Source organism: Pipistrellus hanaki, assembly GCF_964339955.1.
Source record: "Pipistrellus hanaki genome assembly, chromosome: 16".
Lineage (NCBI taxonomy): Eukaryota > Metazoa > Chordata > Mammalia > Chiroptera > Vespertilionidae > Pipistrellus > Pipistrellus hanaki.
Genome location: NC_140518.1, coordinates 40512777 through 40531122, shown reverse-complemented (window position 1 = coordinate 40531122; position 18346 = coordinate 40512777). Strand labels below are relative to the sequence as shown.

General features: G+C 37.8%; 1 protein-coding gene across 2 annotated transcripts in view; it reads left to right on the top strand.

Moving 5' to 3' along the window:
• Positions 1–18346, top strand: part of LOC311611596 (myosin-8) — a 111238-nt gene that overhangs the window by 53986 nt on the left and 38906 nt on the right. Inside the window, exons 26-39 of one of the 2 annotated variants that reach the window (XM_084863904.1) lie at positions 57–446; positions 922–1048; positions 1664–1782; positions 1895–2091; positions 3359–3542; positions 3622–3787; positions 3892–4016; positions 4311–4619; positions 5401–5604; positions 6902–7027; positions 7111–7281; positions 7362–7466; positions 7868–7963; positions 8753–9019. The exons of the other annotated variant lie outside the window; for it this stretch is intronic. Coding sequence (XP_084720030.1) covers positions 57–446; positions 922–1048; positions 1664–1782; positions 1895–2091; positions 3359–3542; positions 3622–3787; positions 3892–4016; positions 4311–4619; positions 5401–5604; positions 6902–7027; positions 7111–7281; positions 7362–7466; positions 7868–7963; positions 8753–8905 — 2472 coding nt within the window. The 3' untranslated portion in view covers positions 8906–9019. Of the gene's footprint in view, positions 1–56; positions 447–921; positions 1049–1663; positions 1783–1894; positions 2092–3358; positions 3543–3621; positions 3788–3891; positions 4017–4310; positions 4620–5400; positions 5605–6901; positions 7028–7110; positions 7282–7361; positions 7467–7867; positions 7964–8752; positions 9020–18346 lie in introns of those variants that run through there. 2 annotated transcript variants of the gene reach the window in all.

Here is an 18346-nt window from a genome sequence, read left to right as displayed (position 1 = left end):
TAGGCATTAGAGGAATAAAAACTGCCATGAATTCACATTAATGTTGTCACTCCCAGGCCCGCACTGAGGAGCTGGAAGAGGAAATCGAGGCAGAGAGGGCCTCTAGGGCCAAAGCAGAGAAGCAGCGCTCGGACCTCTCCCGGGAACTGGAGGAGATCAGCGAGCGGCTGGAGGAAGCCGGTGGGGCAACTTCAGCCCAGCTTGAGATGAACAAGAAGCGGGAGGCTGAGTTCCAGAAAATGCGCAGGGACCTGGAGGAGGCCACCCTGCAACACGAGGCCACAGCGGCTGCTCTGAGGAAGAAACACGCAGACAGTGTGGCCGAGCTTGGGGAGCAGATAGACAACCTGCAGAGGGTCAAGCAGAAGCTGGAGAAGGAGAAGAGCGAGATGAAGATGGAGATCGATGATCTCGCTAGTAACATGGAGACTATCTCCAAAGCTAAGGTTTTTATTAACTTGTCCTCTTTCATCTTTATTTGCAATAATTCAAAATGATCGATAATATGACAATCTAATCTAACTGTATGCACTTCGTTACCTCAAATATTAAAATTATTCCCATTAGTTATCACTACATGGAACTGAATTATTTCATTTATATATACAAATCACTTTAAACTTTACAAAAGAATGCAGTTAAAGTTTTATCTAAAAACCATATTCTATGTTATACAGAATCTAAATGATGTATGTTTTCTAATCATTTCCAATATAATTTTCACATTTATTTATTTATTCAGGCAAAATTATGCGCCTCTACATGCAAGGCACCATGCATGGGAGGTAGGGGTTTCTGAATAATGCTGAGGCAACAGAAGTAAATAAAACTCAGCCCCTTCCACAAGCACTTACAGATCTCCAAATACCAGACTTACAAATAGAAACAAACCATCATTTTGCTTTGTGCTTCCAACCACAGATAAACTTTGAGAAAATGTGCCGCACATTAGAGGACCAGCTTAGTGAAGTGAAAACAAAGGAAGAGGAACAACAACGCTTAATAAATGAATTGTCAGCCCAGAGGGCACGTCTACATACAGAATCAGGTCAGTAAATAAATATGTCCATCCTGTGGAGTGGTGAAGAATGAAAGGCCAGCTTCAACCACTGTATACCTATCAAATACAAATCATGTCCACCCACTTACCATTGACTTGTTATTCTTTCATCTTTTTATTGTGAGGTGGTAAACAATTATTTATTAGCTATAATTAGAAAAAAATTAAGCTCCTGGAACTGAGAAAACTTTTGTTGTCTCAGCATTACTCAAAAACCCCTATATCCTAAGATATCAAACAAAGTTCACACATTTTTGAAAGACCAAGAAATAAGCTTCTCAACAGCATCAAACCTCGAGTTATTCTTTCCATCTTCTCTCTATATAAAAGGCTAATATGCAAAGTGTCCCCTCAGGAGTTTGACCGTGAGATTGGGAGTTCTATCACTATGATGTGTGCTGACCAGTGGCAACAGCTGCGGTGGGGCACTGAGGGAGCGAGGGAAGGAGGAGGTGGGGAGGCAGGGAACCTGATCAGCCCTCATCACCAACCAGGCCTAGGGGCCCTACCCATACACAAAAGACTTCTAATGTTATTTCATTTTTTAAATTATTCTTCCCTTAGACAACAGAACTAAATCACTCATGTTTTGTGATTTCACAGGTGAGTTTGCAAGACAGCTAGATGAGAAAGATGCTCTGGTTTCTCAGCTATCCCGAGGCAAACAAGCATTTACACAGCAGATTGAGGAATTAAAGAGGCAGCTAGAAGAGGAGTCTAAGGTGAGAATTCTCCAAATGATTCTTTCAATCATTTTTGAACTTTGCACTATTGAACTTTGCATAGAGATTATCAATGATCAGAACATGAACTTATACTTTTTGGGTGATTCAGGCCAAGAATGCTCTGGCCCATGCCCTGCAGTCCTCCCGCCATGACTGTGACCTGCTGCGGGAACAGTATGAGGAGGAGCAGGAGGCCAAGGCAGAGCTGCAGAGGGCAATGTCCAAGGCCAATAGCGAGGTGGCCCAGTGGAGGAACAAGTATGAGACGGACGCCATCCAGCGCACAGAGGAGCTGGAGGAGGCCAAGTATGGGCTCTTAGGGTGGTGGGGAGGGAGCGGAAAGAAACAAAAATTTAAAAAACAGCAAAGAAAAAAATAAAAGAGAATATTCAGGGCATAGAGATAGGTAAGAGATTTCAGTCTATTTTACTGCAGAGTGAGGGATTCTACCATATTCTCCTCCTTACAGCCTCATGTATATCCTTTGGAATATGGGCCAAGACCAGAGCCCTCTCCCCATTCTGGTCCATTACAAAAGCATCTTAATTTCTTTCCACCAAAATGAATTAGTAATTATCAGTATACCTTTATGAATTAAGTAGGTTTAATTTTTTGTTAATATAAGGAAAAACAGACACATTGAGACTATCTGTTGCAGTTATATTGTTATGAATATTATAATTAACACTAATCAATTTATCTCTACCTGGAGTATTAAAATTTCAGAATAAGACTATCATACTCTTTTATCATTTAACTAACAACTAGTATCAATGAGTTTATTTCACCAATAACCCACATTACTTGTGGAATAAAACTCATGGGAGTTTTATTCCACAAGTGATGGGAAAAAAATAACCATTATATTTCATTTAGTGAAGGCAGCTTCCCTAAATATGATTTATATCAGTATTTGTTAGAACTAGACATAATGGGAGGGTTTGGCAAGCATTTGCAGAAGGAATATTCTAGTTTAAGAGTGTGGGCTGGGAGAGCAATAAGGTGGGCTGGTGAAGAGAGCAGTAAGATTGGAGGATATTTAGGGAGTGTAATAATGGAATAATATTCATTTTCTGGGCTATAAAAAGCCAGAAAGTTGCTAATTGTGTGACCTTCAACATGTCACTTTGGGCTAGATTCTTCATTGGTGAAGAGGAGCACAGACGAAAATGTAAAAGGATCTTATTCAATATTAACATTCTTGATGATATGACTTCTGTTCATGGTTGTCACTTCTTTTCAACCTCTGCCTCACATCCTCATTGCTCAACCAGCTAAAGTGCTTAATCTCAGTCTCTCTCTCCACAACCACACACACACACACACACACACACACACACAAATTGCCTCAAAGATATGTCTGACACCCCCTGAGAAGATAAGACTTCACTAGGGAAAACAGAATTTTAGAAGAGATAAAATGGATATTGTGAAGATATTTTAGAAAACCTTAATGGTTTGTAGACATAGGAACAAAAGTCATAGGAAAATAGGATTTCCTAGTGAGCAGCTCTATCAAGTTGACTGCAGTAGCTTTGATGCTGTTAGTCACTCACACTGATCTATTTATCAGGAAGAAATTGGCCCAGCGTCTGCAGGACGCCGAGGAACACGTAGAAGCTGTGAATGCCAAGTGTGCCTCCCTTGAGAAGACCAAGCAGCGCTTACAGAATGAGGTGGAGGACCTCATGCTTGATGTGGAGAGATCTAATGCTGCCTGTGCAGCCCTGGACAAGAAGCAGAGGAACTTTGACAAGGTGGCCCAGCCTGCTTAACCTTTATCAATGCTTAGTCTCCCTCTCTCCTGACATTGGCTGATGATTTACTACTTTTCAGGTCCTTTCAGAATGGAAACAAAAGCAGGAGGAAACTCAGGCTGAACTTGAGGCCTCCCAGAAGGAGTCCCGTTCTCTCAGCACTGAGCTATTCAAAATCAAGAATGCTTATGAGGAATCCATGGACCATCTTGAAACACTAAAGAGAGAGAATAAGAATTTACAGCGTGAGTCTTTATAATCATTCTATTTTAAAAAATGGTAGGGAGGTATTTCTTCCCAATTTTTTATTTTTATCAACTAAATTTGTTATTTTATTTTTAAACTATAGAGGAGATTTCTGACCTGACTGAGCAAATTGCAGAGGGAGGAAAGCATATCCATGAATTGGAGAAAGTTAAAAAACAAATAGATCAAGAGAAGAGTGAACTACAGGCTGCCCTAGAGGAAGCAGAGGTACATCTTTCATTTGCTCACCTATACATTATAAATAAGTTGAAAATTAATAGCAATGGAGATCAATCATGTTTCAAACTTTTAGGGAATAACTCATATAATTCAGTGAGAAATACTGAACTGTACCTTGGGAATGCAGAACTAGTAGGCTAAATTAAGATGTATGAAAACTTGAATTTTTAAAATACCTTCTTGAAGAAATCATAATGCACACGCACAAAGAAAAAAAAAGAAAAAAAAAAAAAGCTCTTTGAACTTTACATTTAGGTAATCTAAATGTTGCTTTTTCAAAAGGCATCTCTTGAACATGAAGAAGGCAAAATCCTTCGCATCCAACTTGAGTTAAATCAGGTGAAATCTGAGATTGACCGGAAAATTGCTGAAAAAGATGAAGAAATTGATCAGCTAAAGAGGAACCATCTCAGAGTGGTGGAGTCCATGCAGAGCACCCTAGATGCTGAGATCAGGAGCAGAAATGATGCCCTGAGGATCAAGAAGAAGATGGAGGGAGACCTTAATGAAATGGAAATCCAGCTGAACCATGCCAACCGTCAGGCTGCTGAGGCCCTGAGGAACTACAGGAACACCCAAGGAATACTGAAGGTACATTAGAAACACACAGGGTGTCATACAGTCTGGGTGTCATTGTGTAATTCAAATTTTAATATTGTATGAGGAGTATATTCCATATACTATCCAAATAACATGGTGATCAGGTGGAACTTCTCTGTACACAGTCAAAAATAGCTTAATTCTGGAAGGCCCAAGACAGAGTTCATTTTGTCATCTGAAGAGAAGACAAAGTGGTGACAGGTGAAGAGACAGAGGAAGTGATGAGAAGTATTAGTTACACACTACACATAAATCACTTCATTTACCTGGACTTCATGTGTTCAATTTACATAAAATAATATCATGAGATTAGCTGATATCTAAGAATACTTTCCTAATCCAAAATTTTATAGCTTACATCATAGTATATTTCTATGATTTGGAATTAAAAAATAATATTCTTTTGAATAGAACTGCTACTCTAGGCTACAAAAAAATTGTCATTAAAGGGACTTGCAGAATTTTCCTATCTGACCATACTCTAAGTCAGGGGTCTTCAAACTTTTTAAAGTGGGGGCCAGATCACGGTCCCTCAGAGAGCTGGAGGGCCGGACTATATGAACTACTAATTCCTACTGTAACACCTCGGCTGTGCTCACTGCCCGAAAAACCTGGCGGGCCGGATCAGACTCCTCTGCGGGCCGCATGTGACCCGCGGGCCGTAGTTTGAAGACCCCTGCTAAGTTACTAAGATCAATGTGTGTACATGACCCTAAATTGGTATTTGCTTTAATTGAAGCATGAGCAAGAGTCATTTTCTCTTTCTGTGTAGGACACCCAGCTACATTTGGATGATGCCATCAGAAGCCAAGATGACCTTAAAGAACAACTGGCCATGGTGGAGCGCAGAGCTAACCTGATGCAGGCTGAGATTGAAGAGCTGAGGGCATCCTTGGAGATGACTGAGAGGAGCAGGAGGGTGGCAGAGCAAGAGCTTGTGGATGCTAATGAGCGTGTGCAACTCTTGCACACCCAGGTGAGTTTCAAGACTACGGATAAATAAATGCACCCCCTGAAGCTGAAGACAATTTTAGAGAATAAGCTTGATCATAAAGTCAGGAATGATCTTAGCAAGATTTTGGAATTCTGAAAATGTAGATCAATAAATACATTCTGGGGCCTAGCTGGTTCACAAATATATTTATGGGCTGGCATAATCATATCAATAGGGAATATTTTGAGTTCTAGAAACATTAATAAAAGGACACAGAAAACCTCCTATTAATAACCATATATACAACAGTGGTGGCCATATTGTCTCTTGCAACTCTAAATGGCAAAAAGATAAGCAAATAAAAAAATACAAAATAAGCCCATGTAATGTTTATGTATAATATGTGTACATAAAGCTAACTTTATGGGGTATAAAATAAGCTTTTAAGTTCAAACTCATGGACATAATCATTTCTGCTATTCAGCATTTATATGGGTTTGTTCCACAAATAGTAGTTTCTCCTCACAATAGCAAATAATCAGCCACTGTAATATGTATTCATTGTTACAGACAGTTGTTCACAATATAGTAATACAAGCAACTTAAAAGTAATATATAAATACGATCATCTTATTAAAAACATCCAGAAGGATAAACAAAAATGTGATAAATGGAGAGTATAATTACTCTTTGTCTCTTTTTTGCTAATTTGCATGTCCTATTATTTTTACATATATTATCATGGTGTGGCTCAGGGGTTGAGCATTGATTTATGAACCAAGAGGTCACAGTTCGATTTCTAGTCAGGGCACATGCCCAGGATATAAGCTCAGTCCCCAGTGGGGGGCTTGCAGGAGGTAGCTGGTCAATGATTCTCTTTCATCATTGATGTTTTTATCTCTCTCTCTCTCCCTTCCTCTCTGAAATTAATAAAAATATTTTTTAATTAAATTTTAACAGTCTTGGCTGGGCAGCTCAGTTGGTATGAGTGTTGTCCTGATATGCCAAGGTTGGAGGTTTGATCCCTAGTCAGGGCACATATAACAATCAACCAATGAATGCATGAATAAGTTGAACAACAAATTGATGTCTCTCTCTCTCTCAAATCAATAAATTTTTTAAAAATTAAATTTTACCTTGAAGAATTCAAGAGAATTTTTAATAATGGAATAATGAGTAGAAAGAACAGAAGGCATAAACCTACAAACAACTGTTGATTTGGTTTTTATTCTGAACACTTCATTGGCCAATAATTTATGCCTATGTGCACTAACAAAATTGATAATGTAAATATTTACAACTAAATATGCTTTCCTCCTTTCTTCTTAATTTAAAACAGAACACCAGCCTGATCAGCACCAAGAAGAAGCTGGAAACAGACATTTCCCAAATCCAGGGAGAGATGGAGGACATTGTCCAGGAAGCTCGCAACGCAGAAGAGAAGGCCAAGAAGGCCATCACTGATGTGAGCTGAAGGTTTGTTTTGTTGATACACATGTGCTACTTGCCATGACCAGGTTTCCTTATTTTCTTGATTTTACCAACCAGGCGGCCATGATGGCCGAGGAGCTGAAGAAGGAGCAAGACACCAGCACCCACTTGGAGCGGATGAAGAAGAACCTGGAGCAGACGGTGAAGGACCTGCAGCACCGTCTGGATGAGGCTGAGCAGATGGCCCTGAAGGGTGGGAAGAAGCAGATCCAGAAGCTGGAGGCCAGAGTGGGTTTCCACCACTTCATTTCCAGCCTGTTCACCCAGCTAGTTACTGCCAATTGTTGAACACCTTTGTTCTTTTGCAGGTGAGGGAGCTTGAAAATGAGGTTGATAATGAACAGAAGCGCAATGTGGAGACAGTCAAAGGTCTTCGCAAACATGAGAGAAGAGTGAAGGAACTCACTTACCAGGTGACCAACTTTCCATATTTTCTAAATTTTATTTTCAAGAAAATAAAAGATAAATATCACATGATCTCATTCATTTATGGAATATAAAGAACAACATAAACTGATGAACAAAAATAGGTCCAGAGACAGAGAAACATTGATCAGACCATTAAATCTCAAAGGGAAAGTAGGGGAGGGTGGGAGTAAGGGGGGAGAGATCAACCAAAGGACTTGTATGCATGCATATAAGCCTAACCAACGGACACAAACACCAGTGGGGTGAAGGCATGAGGAGGGGGATAGGGGAGTAATGGGAGAATAAGGACACATATGTAACACCATAATCAATAAAGAAATTTAAAAGAAAAAGTGAGTTCTTTTCAAATACTGACACTATCTATTTGCTATCTTTTTCATTTCAGACTGAGGAGGACCGCAAGAATATTCTCAGGCTGCAGGACTTGGTGGACAAATTACAAACCAAAGTTAAAGCTTATAAGAGACAAGCTGAAGAGGCTGTGAGTATCTTCACAGTGAGAGAGAAAGGTTCAGGAGCAAGTCCACGTTTTGTGGAGCCTGAATGTTACAGAATTTAAGAGGCGTCCTTTAAGGCAAAGAACATAAAATTGGGAATACAAAATTAGGTTTGAAAATGAGAATTTATTTAGAATGAGAAACTTTTATCACAAATTACTAGAGCCTTTGAGATTCAGGTTCATTTCTTTTAAGACCTCTTCAACAATTTTCCAGACATGTTCACACAGAACTGCTTTTTGGTTACAACCCAATTCCTTCCCTGTCTATACCACTCCACAACTCCCATCTGGAAGTCCTATATTCCAGGCACTCACAGGGACCATGCAAATGAGAGTTCTGAAGTTTAAGTCTTATTTAACTTCATGATAAATCCTTCCCAGGACATTTCTTTTTCATTGGGTGCAGTTATCTTTCTTACCCTGTTAGTTCAGAAACATTCCTTAAGGCTTTCTACACCCAAAGTTACCACTGTAGCTATTGTAAAAGTTTATTTCAAAGAAACAAGATTGATTCAGATTTCCACTATGTTGATCTCCCTGTGGTCACTGTAGCATCTTAAGTTTTCCAGGAAGAGTTAAGTACGAAAGATGGAACAGGGAGGCTGTAAGCCCATGCATTCATTGAGGCGAGTATGTGGGATCCTGTGGCCCAATAGCAGAACCCTTTGCTTTCTCATTCATAAAGCATATTATGTAGCTGCTTCTAACAATAAATAAGAATCAGAAATGTCAAATGTTCTTGTAGTCTCTAATGCACTTTTCCCCCCTCAGGAAGAACAATCCAACGCTAACCTTGCTAAATTCCGCAAACTCCAGCATGAGCTGGAGGAGGCTGAGGAGCGGGCTGACATTGCTGAGTCCCAGGTCAACAAGCTGCGGGTGAAGAGTCGCGAGGTTCACACAAAAGTTATGGGTGAAGAATAATGCATTCTAATGCTATAAGGTGACCAAAGAAATGCACAGAATGTGAAGTTCTTTGTCACTGTCACACATTGTTGTAATATCAGAGAAATAAAATCTGCAGAGAATTTGCAATCTAAAAATACCTGTGTCTCTTAATTACAATTTTATAGTGCTACTAGAACTAATTCATTTATTCAACATTTGTTAAGCTCCTACTGTGCAATCAGAGATGGTGACAAAAAATGAAGTGGGCAATGAATTAACTTTAATAGAAGGCAAATGAATACTCTGAGAGATGGAAAGTGTTTAATGCATCCTCAATTCCATGCAACCCATTTTAATGTGTACCAAGTATATGTGAATACAGAAATGAGTAGCCAGGATATGAGATCATCCTTTCCTTTGAGGAGCTCAAGCCAGGGGGAGAGAGCAATTCAAACAGATTGTACTACAATGTTTTTACTCTGACTGAAGTATAAAAACAGTGTGGCAATAAAATAGAGTGGACTGCTAACCTGGGAAATCCAGAAAAACTGTGAGCTAGCTCCTGAAAGGTGAGCAGATAAGTCAGTAGGTGAAAAAGAAATGGAATTGTCATTCGAAACAGAGAAAAAGAGCATGATATTTCAGAGAAGTTTAAATAGGCTCCATGAACAAATGGCACCAGATGAGGCCAGAGATGGAAGCTAAACCCTGGGTGTGAAGTTCATGCCTCATTGCCTCATATGCAGTTTTGGGGAGTTAGGATGAAGTAGGACAGAAAAGACCAGAGCCCTAAAGATTTCAGGGAGGCTGTAAAATGAGCAAATTAGAGATGAACTCGAAAGAAATGAACAAGAATGCAGAGTGAAAGCAGGGTTCTAGAACTAATACTAGTATAAAGAAAGGAAGAGAGAGCACAGGAAAAGCTACACAGTTGTCACAGCATTCAAACCTCCCAGTGGTTATAGATTTTACTCCTTTGGGGGAAATTGTTTTCCTCTAAACCTCCTCCCCCTCCAAAAAAATGAAAGAACTTTTTAGATAATCATTCCTATTAACCTTCTAATTTCTACCTTCAATTTTGCTTACCAAGGAACCTAATTTTTTTCAATACCATTCATATTTTAAAGTAGAACCAGAAACAGAAATTATTTCTTAACAGCAAAAAGAATGTTGACTGTATGCCAAAACCGGTTTGGCTCAGTGGATAGGGCGTCAGCCTGTGGACTCAAGGGTCCACAGGTTCGATTCCGTCAAGGGCATGTACCTTGGTTGCGGGCACATCCCCAGTGGGGTGTGTGCAGGAGGCAGCTGATCAATGTTTCTCTCTCATCGATGTTTCTAGCTCTCTGTCCCTCTCCCTTCCTCTCTGTAAAAAATCAATAAAATATATATTTTTTAAAAAAGAATGTTGACTGTAAATTTCATAGCCATTGTCAAAGCGGTTTTTATCTTTGATACTTTTTTTAAAAATTATAATTTGGCTTCATTATGTGGATATTTAAAAAATAAGACAGAATACCAATTTATTATTTTACCGTGATGGTCATACTTTTCTGATGAGGGGGCTGCTTGAGGGAATCTCCTTCCCCAGTGTGGGAATCCTAATTAGTAATAAGAAGCCTGATTCATGAGAGGAGTATTTAAAGGGGATAAAAAATAATTATAAGGAATATTTCACCTAAGCCATGATGAAAACTAATGAAATATCTTGCCTAGAGTAAGCATTTATTATCAGATTTTAATTAAACTGTGTAGAGCTAAGTTATTGACCTCAAAAGCACTGGGCAATTGCTTTATTATTGTCTCCTAACTATTTAAATAATTGCTTATGTAGCCGAAACTGGTTTGGCTCAATGGATAGAGCGTCGGCTTGGGAACTGTAGGGTCCCGGGTTCGATTCTGGTCAAGGGCATGTACCTTGGTTGCGGGCATATCCCCAGTAGGGGGTGTGCAAGAGGCAGCTGATCGATGACTCTCTCTCATCGATGTTTCTAACTCTCTATCTCTCTCCCTTCCTCTCTGCACAAAATCAATAAAATATATTTAAAATAAATAAATAAATAAATAAATAAATAAATAATTGCTTATGTAGACTGAGTAGATTTAATTAAATATGGGTCCATTATTCTGGAATCCTGATTAAAGCAGAAAGGACTCAGAGCCACAGCTATTTTGCTTAATATTCTTCCTCACAGATTTATAGACTTATTTTCTTATCTATATATATATAAAAGCCTAAGTGACTGGCCAACAGGCCAACCAGCTGACTGTCCAGTAACTATGACATGCAATGACCATCGGGGGAAGATGCTCGACACACAGGCATGGAAACATGGAACAGACTGATGAATCTCAAAGTGAAGGAGGGTGGGGGGAGAGCAGAAAGAGATTAATCAAAGATCTTATATGCATACTAGAGGCCTGGTGGATGGATTTGTGCACTGCTGGAGTCCCTAGGCCTGGCCTATGCCCTCTCACAATCTGGAACCCCTTGGGGGGTGTCAGAGAGCAGGTTTCGGCCCAATTCCCGCAGGCCAGGCTGAGGGACCCCACCAGTGCATGAATCCATGCACCAAGCCTGTAGTAATAGAGAATTTGGATATAAATCCACTATATATACAGACAAATAAACTTTTACTAAGTTCCAATGCATTTCCAACGTGAAAAGAAAAGTCTGTAATAAATGATGTTGGACTGATTAGATATTTGTATGGGAAAAATAACTCATACTATATAGAATAACTCAATAGAAATAACAAACCTAAATATAATTCCTAAAATTATAAGCATATCTTTGTGATCCTGGGCAAAGATTCTTAAACAGAAAACAATAAGCACAAATACAAAAGAAAATAATGAACTTGCACTCTTTGAAATTAAAACTATTACTAACTAAACCACTTTTAAGAACATAAAAAGGAACCAAGCTGGTTTGGCTCAGTGGATAGTGTCAGCCTGAAAACTGAAGAGTCCTGGATTCAATTTAGGTCAAGGGAATGCATCTCAGTAGGTTGCAGGCTCAATCCACAGCTCTGATTAGAAGTGTCTCCCTCTTCCCTACACGCCCTCTAAAAATCAATGAAAAAATATCCTCAGGTGAGGATTAACAAAATAAAAAGAAATAAAAAGGCAAACCACAGTCTGGGAGAAAATATATGCAATGCATATATGCAACAAATGTCTTTATTGTATATGAAAAACGTATACAAAACATTAAGAAAAAGAAAACTCTCCAGTATAAAGGAACAAAAGACTTTTACAGACACTTGCGCAAAGAGGATATGTGAAAGTCCAATAACCAGATTAAAAGATGCTCAGTATCACTGGTATAGAGGATACAGACTAAAACCAAGAGGAGATTCCAGTACACATCTGCAAAAATGGCTAAAATCATAAAGCCTGACAATTACAAATGTTGGCAAGGATACTGGGCAATGACATCTCTCATATGTTGCAACTCTTACTTTTAAATTGTTTGACCATTTCTTATAAATTAAATACACAACTATACACCTTTTGATATAGAAATTCTACTCTTTGGTATATAATTTTAATAGAAGGCAAATGCATAATTTTTTTGTGTTAGGTAAGAACTTAATTTAATATGTCCACAAAATGAAGAACATCCATCAGCAAAAGAATAGATGAACACAATATGATATATCCTCACAATGGAATACTACTCACCAACAATAAGAAGAAATGAACTACGTGCAATAACATAGATGAATCTAAATAACATTCCTCTTTGGCATCTTATGAAAGGCAAGTTGTTTCCTTTGGCTGAGGGTGAGATAATTACAGAGTCTCATATTAGAAAAATTAGGGATGCCTTAAGTGGCTATTGTTCCTCTGCTTTTCCTCACTGGAGAGATAAAATAGAGAACTTGTAGGGCAGAGGGAATCTTAAGAATTGTAAGCTAATTTTTGGCAAGGGTTCACAGAGCAAAAGGATCATTAGAAACAGTAACTTAATGCTATCCCTGGGCTTAATTGTAAGCAGACACTAGTAAGAAGAGCATGAACAAGGGATATAAGCCAGACTTGGAAAAGCTTTACTCTAAGTTAAAAGAAATGAGTTGTCACTCAAGAATTGTGTAAAAGATATCTGCACATTGGAAAAGGGTTGGAATATACCAATATGAGTTAGCAAAATATACCTCCAAGTTTAGTTTTCTTATATATATTGTCCACTAAAACTCTGTGCTTCATTGTTTACTGTTATTTTAAATAAGGTTTTTTATTTACAAGGTTCTGCCTTAAAGAAAACAAGTGGAAAATGTATTATGTTGATCCAAGCCTCAAAGTGTCAGGTTTCAACCACTGACCCTATAACCACTTAACAGGTGGCCACTTAATACAGGCAAAGTAACTGATTGGACATTTAAGTTGCTTCCAAAGTTTTGCTATTAGAAGTGCTAAATGCAGTCTTGGCATACCTTCTTATTTTCCTGGGCTTCTGTAGGAAAGACAGTAAGAAGGAAAATTACGGAAATTTTAAATTTCAAAAGATGCAATACATTGACCTGGAATTTATACCCTTATCTATATAGCATTTGAGAGCGTCCACTCTCCCACACCACCGTTAGCTACTATCACTTTTTTTTGTGTGTGTGTTAACCTGATGTGTTAAATATACTAGCTGTTATTTGATCTTGACCTCCTGATATTATGTTTTCAAATTTATTGCCCATTTATATTGCCTCTTCCACCAATTGCCTTTTGGATATATTTTCTATCTACATATATCTTTTTTTCTTCTTGATTTAAGCATTTGCTTTGTCTAGATGCTTAAGACTTTAATTCAACTGGAACTTATTTTTACAAATGGTAACAGGGAAGAACTTAATTTAATATTTTTTCAAATGGTAAGTCTCAACCTTCCTTTCCCCCTAGTGATTTGAAACCTTTATAATACACTAAACTGCCATTGTTATTTATTTGTCTTTGTCAACTTTAATTTTACATTGTTTTAATTACCATATTTCTAAAATATGCTTGATGCCAAGTAGGGTTGCTTGTTATTTCAATGTCTGGTAAAAGCTTATTACTCCCTGAAACTTGCGTTCTTTTACTACAAATTCTAATGTAGCAATTCCCCATCGAGTTGAATTTCTAAGCTATTACTTCTAAATCTGTTCCCTTTCCATGAAAAATTACCCCCAACCTCAAAAAATTCAGTTTATTTTTAACTGTCATGGTGTAAATAAATTTAAATGATTCTTGAACTTCTAAAATTATTTCTATTTCTCTAACAGCAAGCACAGTCAAGTCTCCAACATAAATACCTCTTGATTTCATGCCTCTCTTTTCTTTTCCAAGAGCTGTTGGCATAGTTCAGGTCCTCAACGCTTTCCTAAAATAGTACAACAACTGCTTAAGTGAGTTCTTTATCTCTGTCTCACTCCTCCAATTCATCTTCCATGCTGCTACCACAGTTGTCTTAAAACACAGGTCTTATGATATCAGTTCCTTGTTTAAAAGATTCCAGTGATATCCCATGACTCACAGTGACAAAGGCCTACTTCTTACATGATTTTAAATAGAGTGGTAACAGCCAATATTTAACAAATACTTTCTTCATTGCCAGATACCTGTGTTAGATGCTTTACACATAATTCTCATTGAATACTCACATTAATTCTGTGAGATGGTGAAAAATTATTATTTTCCTTGAACAAAAGAACAAACTGAGGCTTACAGAGGTTAGGTGACTGGCCTAAAATCATACAAAATAACACCTGGCTAGTCACATTGATATTTAAAACATGGTGCACACCATAAAAACAATTCCAGATAGTTTGCTGCTTCTCAATAATACCTACCAAAAGAGGATCTCATAATGGATATACATATCCTATCTAATATAAGAATAATATGCAAATTGACCATCACTCCAACACACAAGAAGGCTGCCCCCATGTGGTCAAAGATGGTTGCCCCCATGTGGACACAAAATAGCCACCACAAGATGGCCATTAGGAGAGGGCAGTTGGAAGGGGCCAGGCCTGCAAGGGAGGAGAGTTGTGGGCGATCAGGTCAGGAGGGGACAGCAGTTAGGGGGGACCATGCCTGCAAGGGAGGGCAGTTGGGAGCAATCAAGCCTGCAGGGGAGGGCAGTTAGGGGTGACCAGGCCAGCAGAGGAGGAAAGTTGGGGGGAACCTAGGCCTGCAGGGGAGGGCAGTTAGGGGTGACCAGACCTGCTGGAAAGGGCAGTTAGGGGAAAACAGAACAGGATGGCAGGGGAACAGTTAGGCATCAATCAGGCTGTTGGGGGAGTGGTTAGGGGGTGATCAGGCTGGCAGGCAGAAGAAATTAGGGGCAATCAGGAAGGCAGGCAGGTGAGCAGTTGGGAGCCAGCAGTCCTGGATTGTGAGAGGGATCCCACAACGAGTCCCAGATTGGAGAGGGTGCAGGCTGGACTGAGGGACACACACTCCCCTGCACGAATTTCATTCACCAGGCCTTTAGTGTGTGTGTGTATGTGTATGTATAATTGATTTCATAGAGGAAGATGGGGAGAGAGGAACATCAATGATGAGAGAGAATCTTTGATCAGCTGCCTCCTGCACATCCCACACTGGTGACTGAGCCCACGACCCAGTCATGTGCCCTGACTGGAAATTGAACCATGACCTTCTGGTTCAGAGGTTGAGTCTCAACCACTGAGAAACACTGGGCGGGCATAATATGGATTTTAAAAGCAGCTGCTTGCATTATAAAAGATAGATGTAAGATAAAATAACTTAAAAAGGGTGAAAATAAAGGTATGGAAAAAGATAAACCATATATATGCTACAAAAAAAATAAATAAAAGCAACTATAGCAAAAATAGAATTCAGGGCCAAATAATACAAAGAGTGGCAGAGATCATTCATATTTTATTTTTTAAAGATACAATCTATCAGAAATATATAATGATCACAAATTTATGTGGAGTTAGCAACCATCTTTGAATTATATAAACAAAATCTGAAAGATCTGAGAACCAATGTAATAGAGGATTTCAACTCATAATTACTAGAAAATAAGAGATGAGGTAGAAAAAGCTAAAAACATAGATGAATGACATAAATAACAAACTCGATCATAAAGATATGAAATTTTATAATGAACAATGAGAAATATAAATGCTTTTCAAACAACATGTGCATTTTCAGTGAAGATGATAAGTGAAAATTAGGTCTGAGGGGCACAAAAAAATCTTAGATATTGTCATAAGATTTGACTTCCCTCCAAACTCAACTCCACCATTAAAAATATCTTATTGCTCTTCTTGTAAGGGAGAAATTAAATTAAAATGTATTTAATTAAAACTTATTTCTTAGTATCTTAGGGAGAAATTAAACTTAACTAATGAATTTAATTTAAGTAATTTTTTCTCCCCAGTGGGCAGTAACGAAAAAAAAGAAAACACAGTAAAAACAACAACACAAAGATCTAAAGCAATCACAAAAGTTTGAGCCATGTTGGGAAAAGAGCATTTAGAATACCTATTATATTAAGGACATACAATATTCTGGAAACTGTTGTTGACTCTGAGGAGAAAAACAAAATAGTTGGTGGAAAGAAATGTGAAAAAGGTTTTCACTATATGTTCTGTGCTTCTAGAAATTTGAAGCATGTAAATGTATATACTACATAAAAAGCAGATTCTATATTTTTTCATTTTTATTGAACTTATTGGGTGACACTATTTCATAAAACCATATAGGTTTCAAGTACAACTCAATAAAATATTATCTGCATATGAGAAACCTGAAGAAATAAGAGAAAGAAATGAATAAGATTAAAAGCAAAATACAATAAAATTAAATTATATAAATAATAAAGAGGAATAGATAACTACACAGGAGTTTTTCATTATAAGAGGTATGCATAAAAATGTCAAAAATCTAAAATCATACATGAAATCGGTCATTTTCTAGGAAAATACAAAATTTCCAAATGAAACACACACACACACACACACACACACACACACACGCATACACGCACACTGAACAGACTAATCAATGGTCTTGAAAAAAGTAAATAATAATAAAATGCTTATCCTCCAAAGAAGCCAGAGCCCAAAAAGTTCCTGAAGGAACTCTAGCAGAGTGTAATGGAACAGATTATTCACATCCTAAACGCACTGCTGTAAAAAATAGAAACAAATGGGAAGCGACTCATTTTACATGATGAGTATAATCCTGGCATAAAAACCAGAAAGGGATAGCAGAAGGAAAGAAAACTATGGCCTAGTCGCATATAAATTCAGATGCAGAAGTCCCACATAAAAATTGTAAACTTAAAGCAGTAGGGAATTAAACAATATTATATCAACAGATTTTATTTCATGAACTCCAGGACAGTAAAATTGAGAAAACCTACCACAAAATTCACATTACATAATTCATATACCATAAAATTCACTATTTAAATGTACAATTCAGTGGTTTTAGTAGATTCAAAGTTGTGTAACCATAACCACTAATTCCAGAACATTACATCACCTCAAAAAGGAAATCATTAGTAGTCACTATCCATTCTCCCCTTGTCCCATCCTCTGACTATCACTAGTCTACTTTATGTCTCAATAAATTTTCCTATTCTTAACATTTTATATGAATGAAATAACCAAATATGGCCACATTAATCTGGCCTCTTTCACTTAGCATTGTTTTATTTTATTTTTTTTGTAAATATTTTTACATTGATAAGGAAGGAAGAGGGATAGAGAGAAACATTGATGAAGGAGAACTATCAATCAGTTGCCTCTTGCACAACCCCTACTGGGGATTGAGCCCACTACCCAGGCATGTGCCCTAACTAGGAATCGAACCAGTGACCTCTTGGTTCATGGGTCAACACTCAACCACTGAACCATATTGGCTGAGCTAGCACAGTGTTTTAAAAACTAATCCATGCTGCATCATGCATTAATACTTCATTCATTTTTATTGTATGAATAACTTACATTTAGATTATCCATTTGTCAGTTGATATACATTTGAGTTGTTTCCATTTTTGGTTATTAAGCAAAATGCTGCTATAAACATCTGTTAATAAGTTTTTGTATAAGCATATTTTCAATTTTATTGGGCATATATCTAGAAATGGAACAGCTTAATTCATTTTTATTATCAAAATTATTGGCAAACTAGTCCAGCAAGGTGGCTCAATAGGTTGGAACATCATTCTGTACACCAAAAATGTTGTGTTGTGGGTTTGATTTCTAGTCAGGGCACATATCTGGGCTGGGGTTCTATCCTCGGTCGGGGTACATATGGGAGGCAACCCATTGATGTTGCTCTCTCACATCAATAAACATATTCTCAGGTAAGGATTTTTAAAGTTTTGGCAAACTATGTATAAAGTATATAGCAAATATCATACTTGATAAAACATTAGATGCAGTCCAATTAATGTCAGGAACAATATGAAATCACTTATCTTGTATAGACTATATATATACAATATAAGTATCCTGG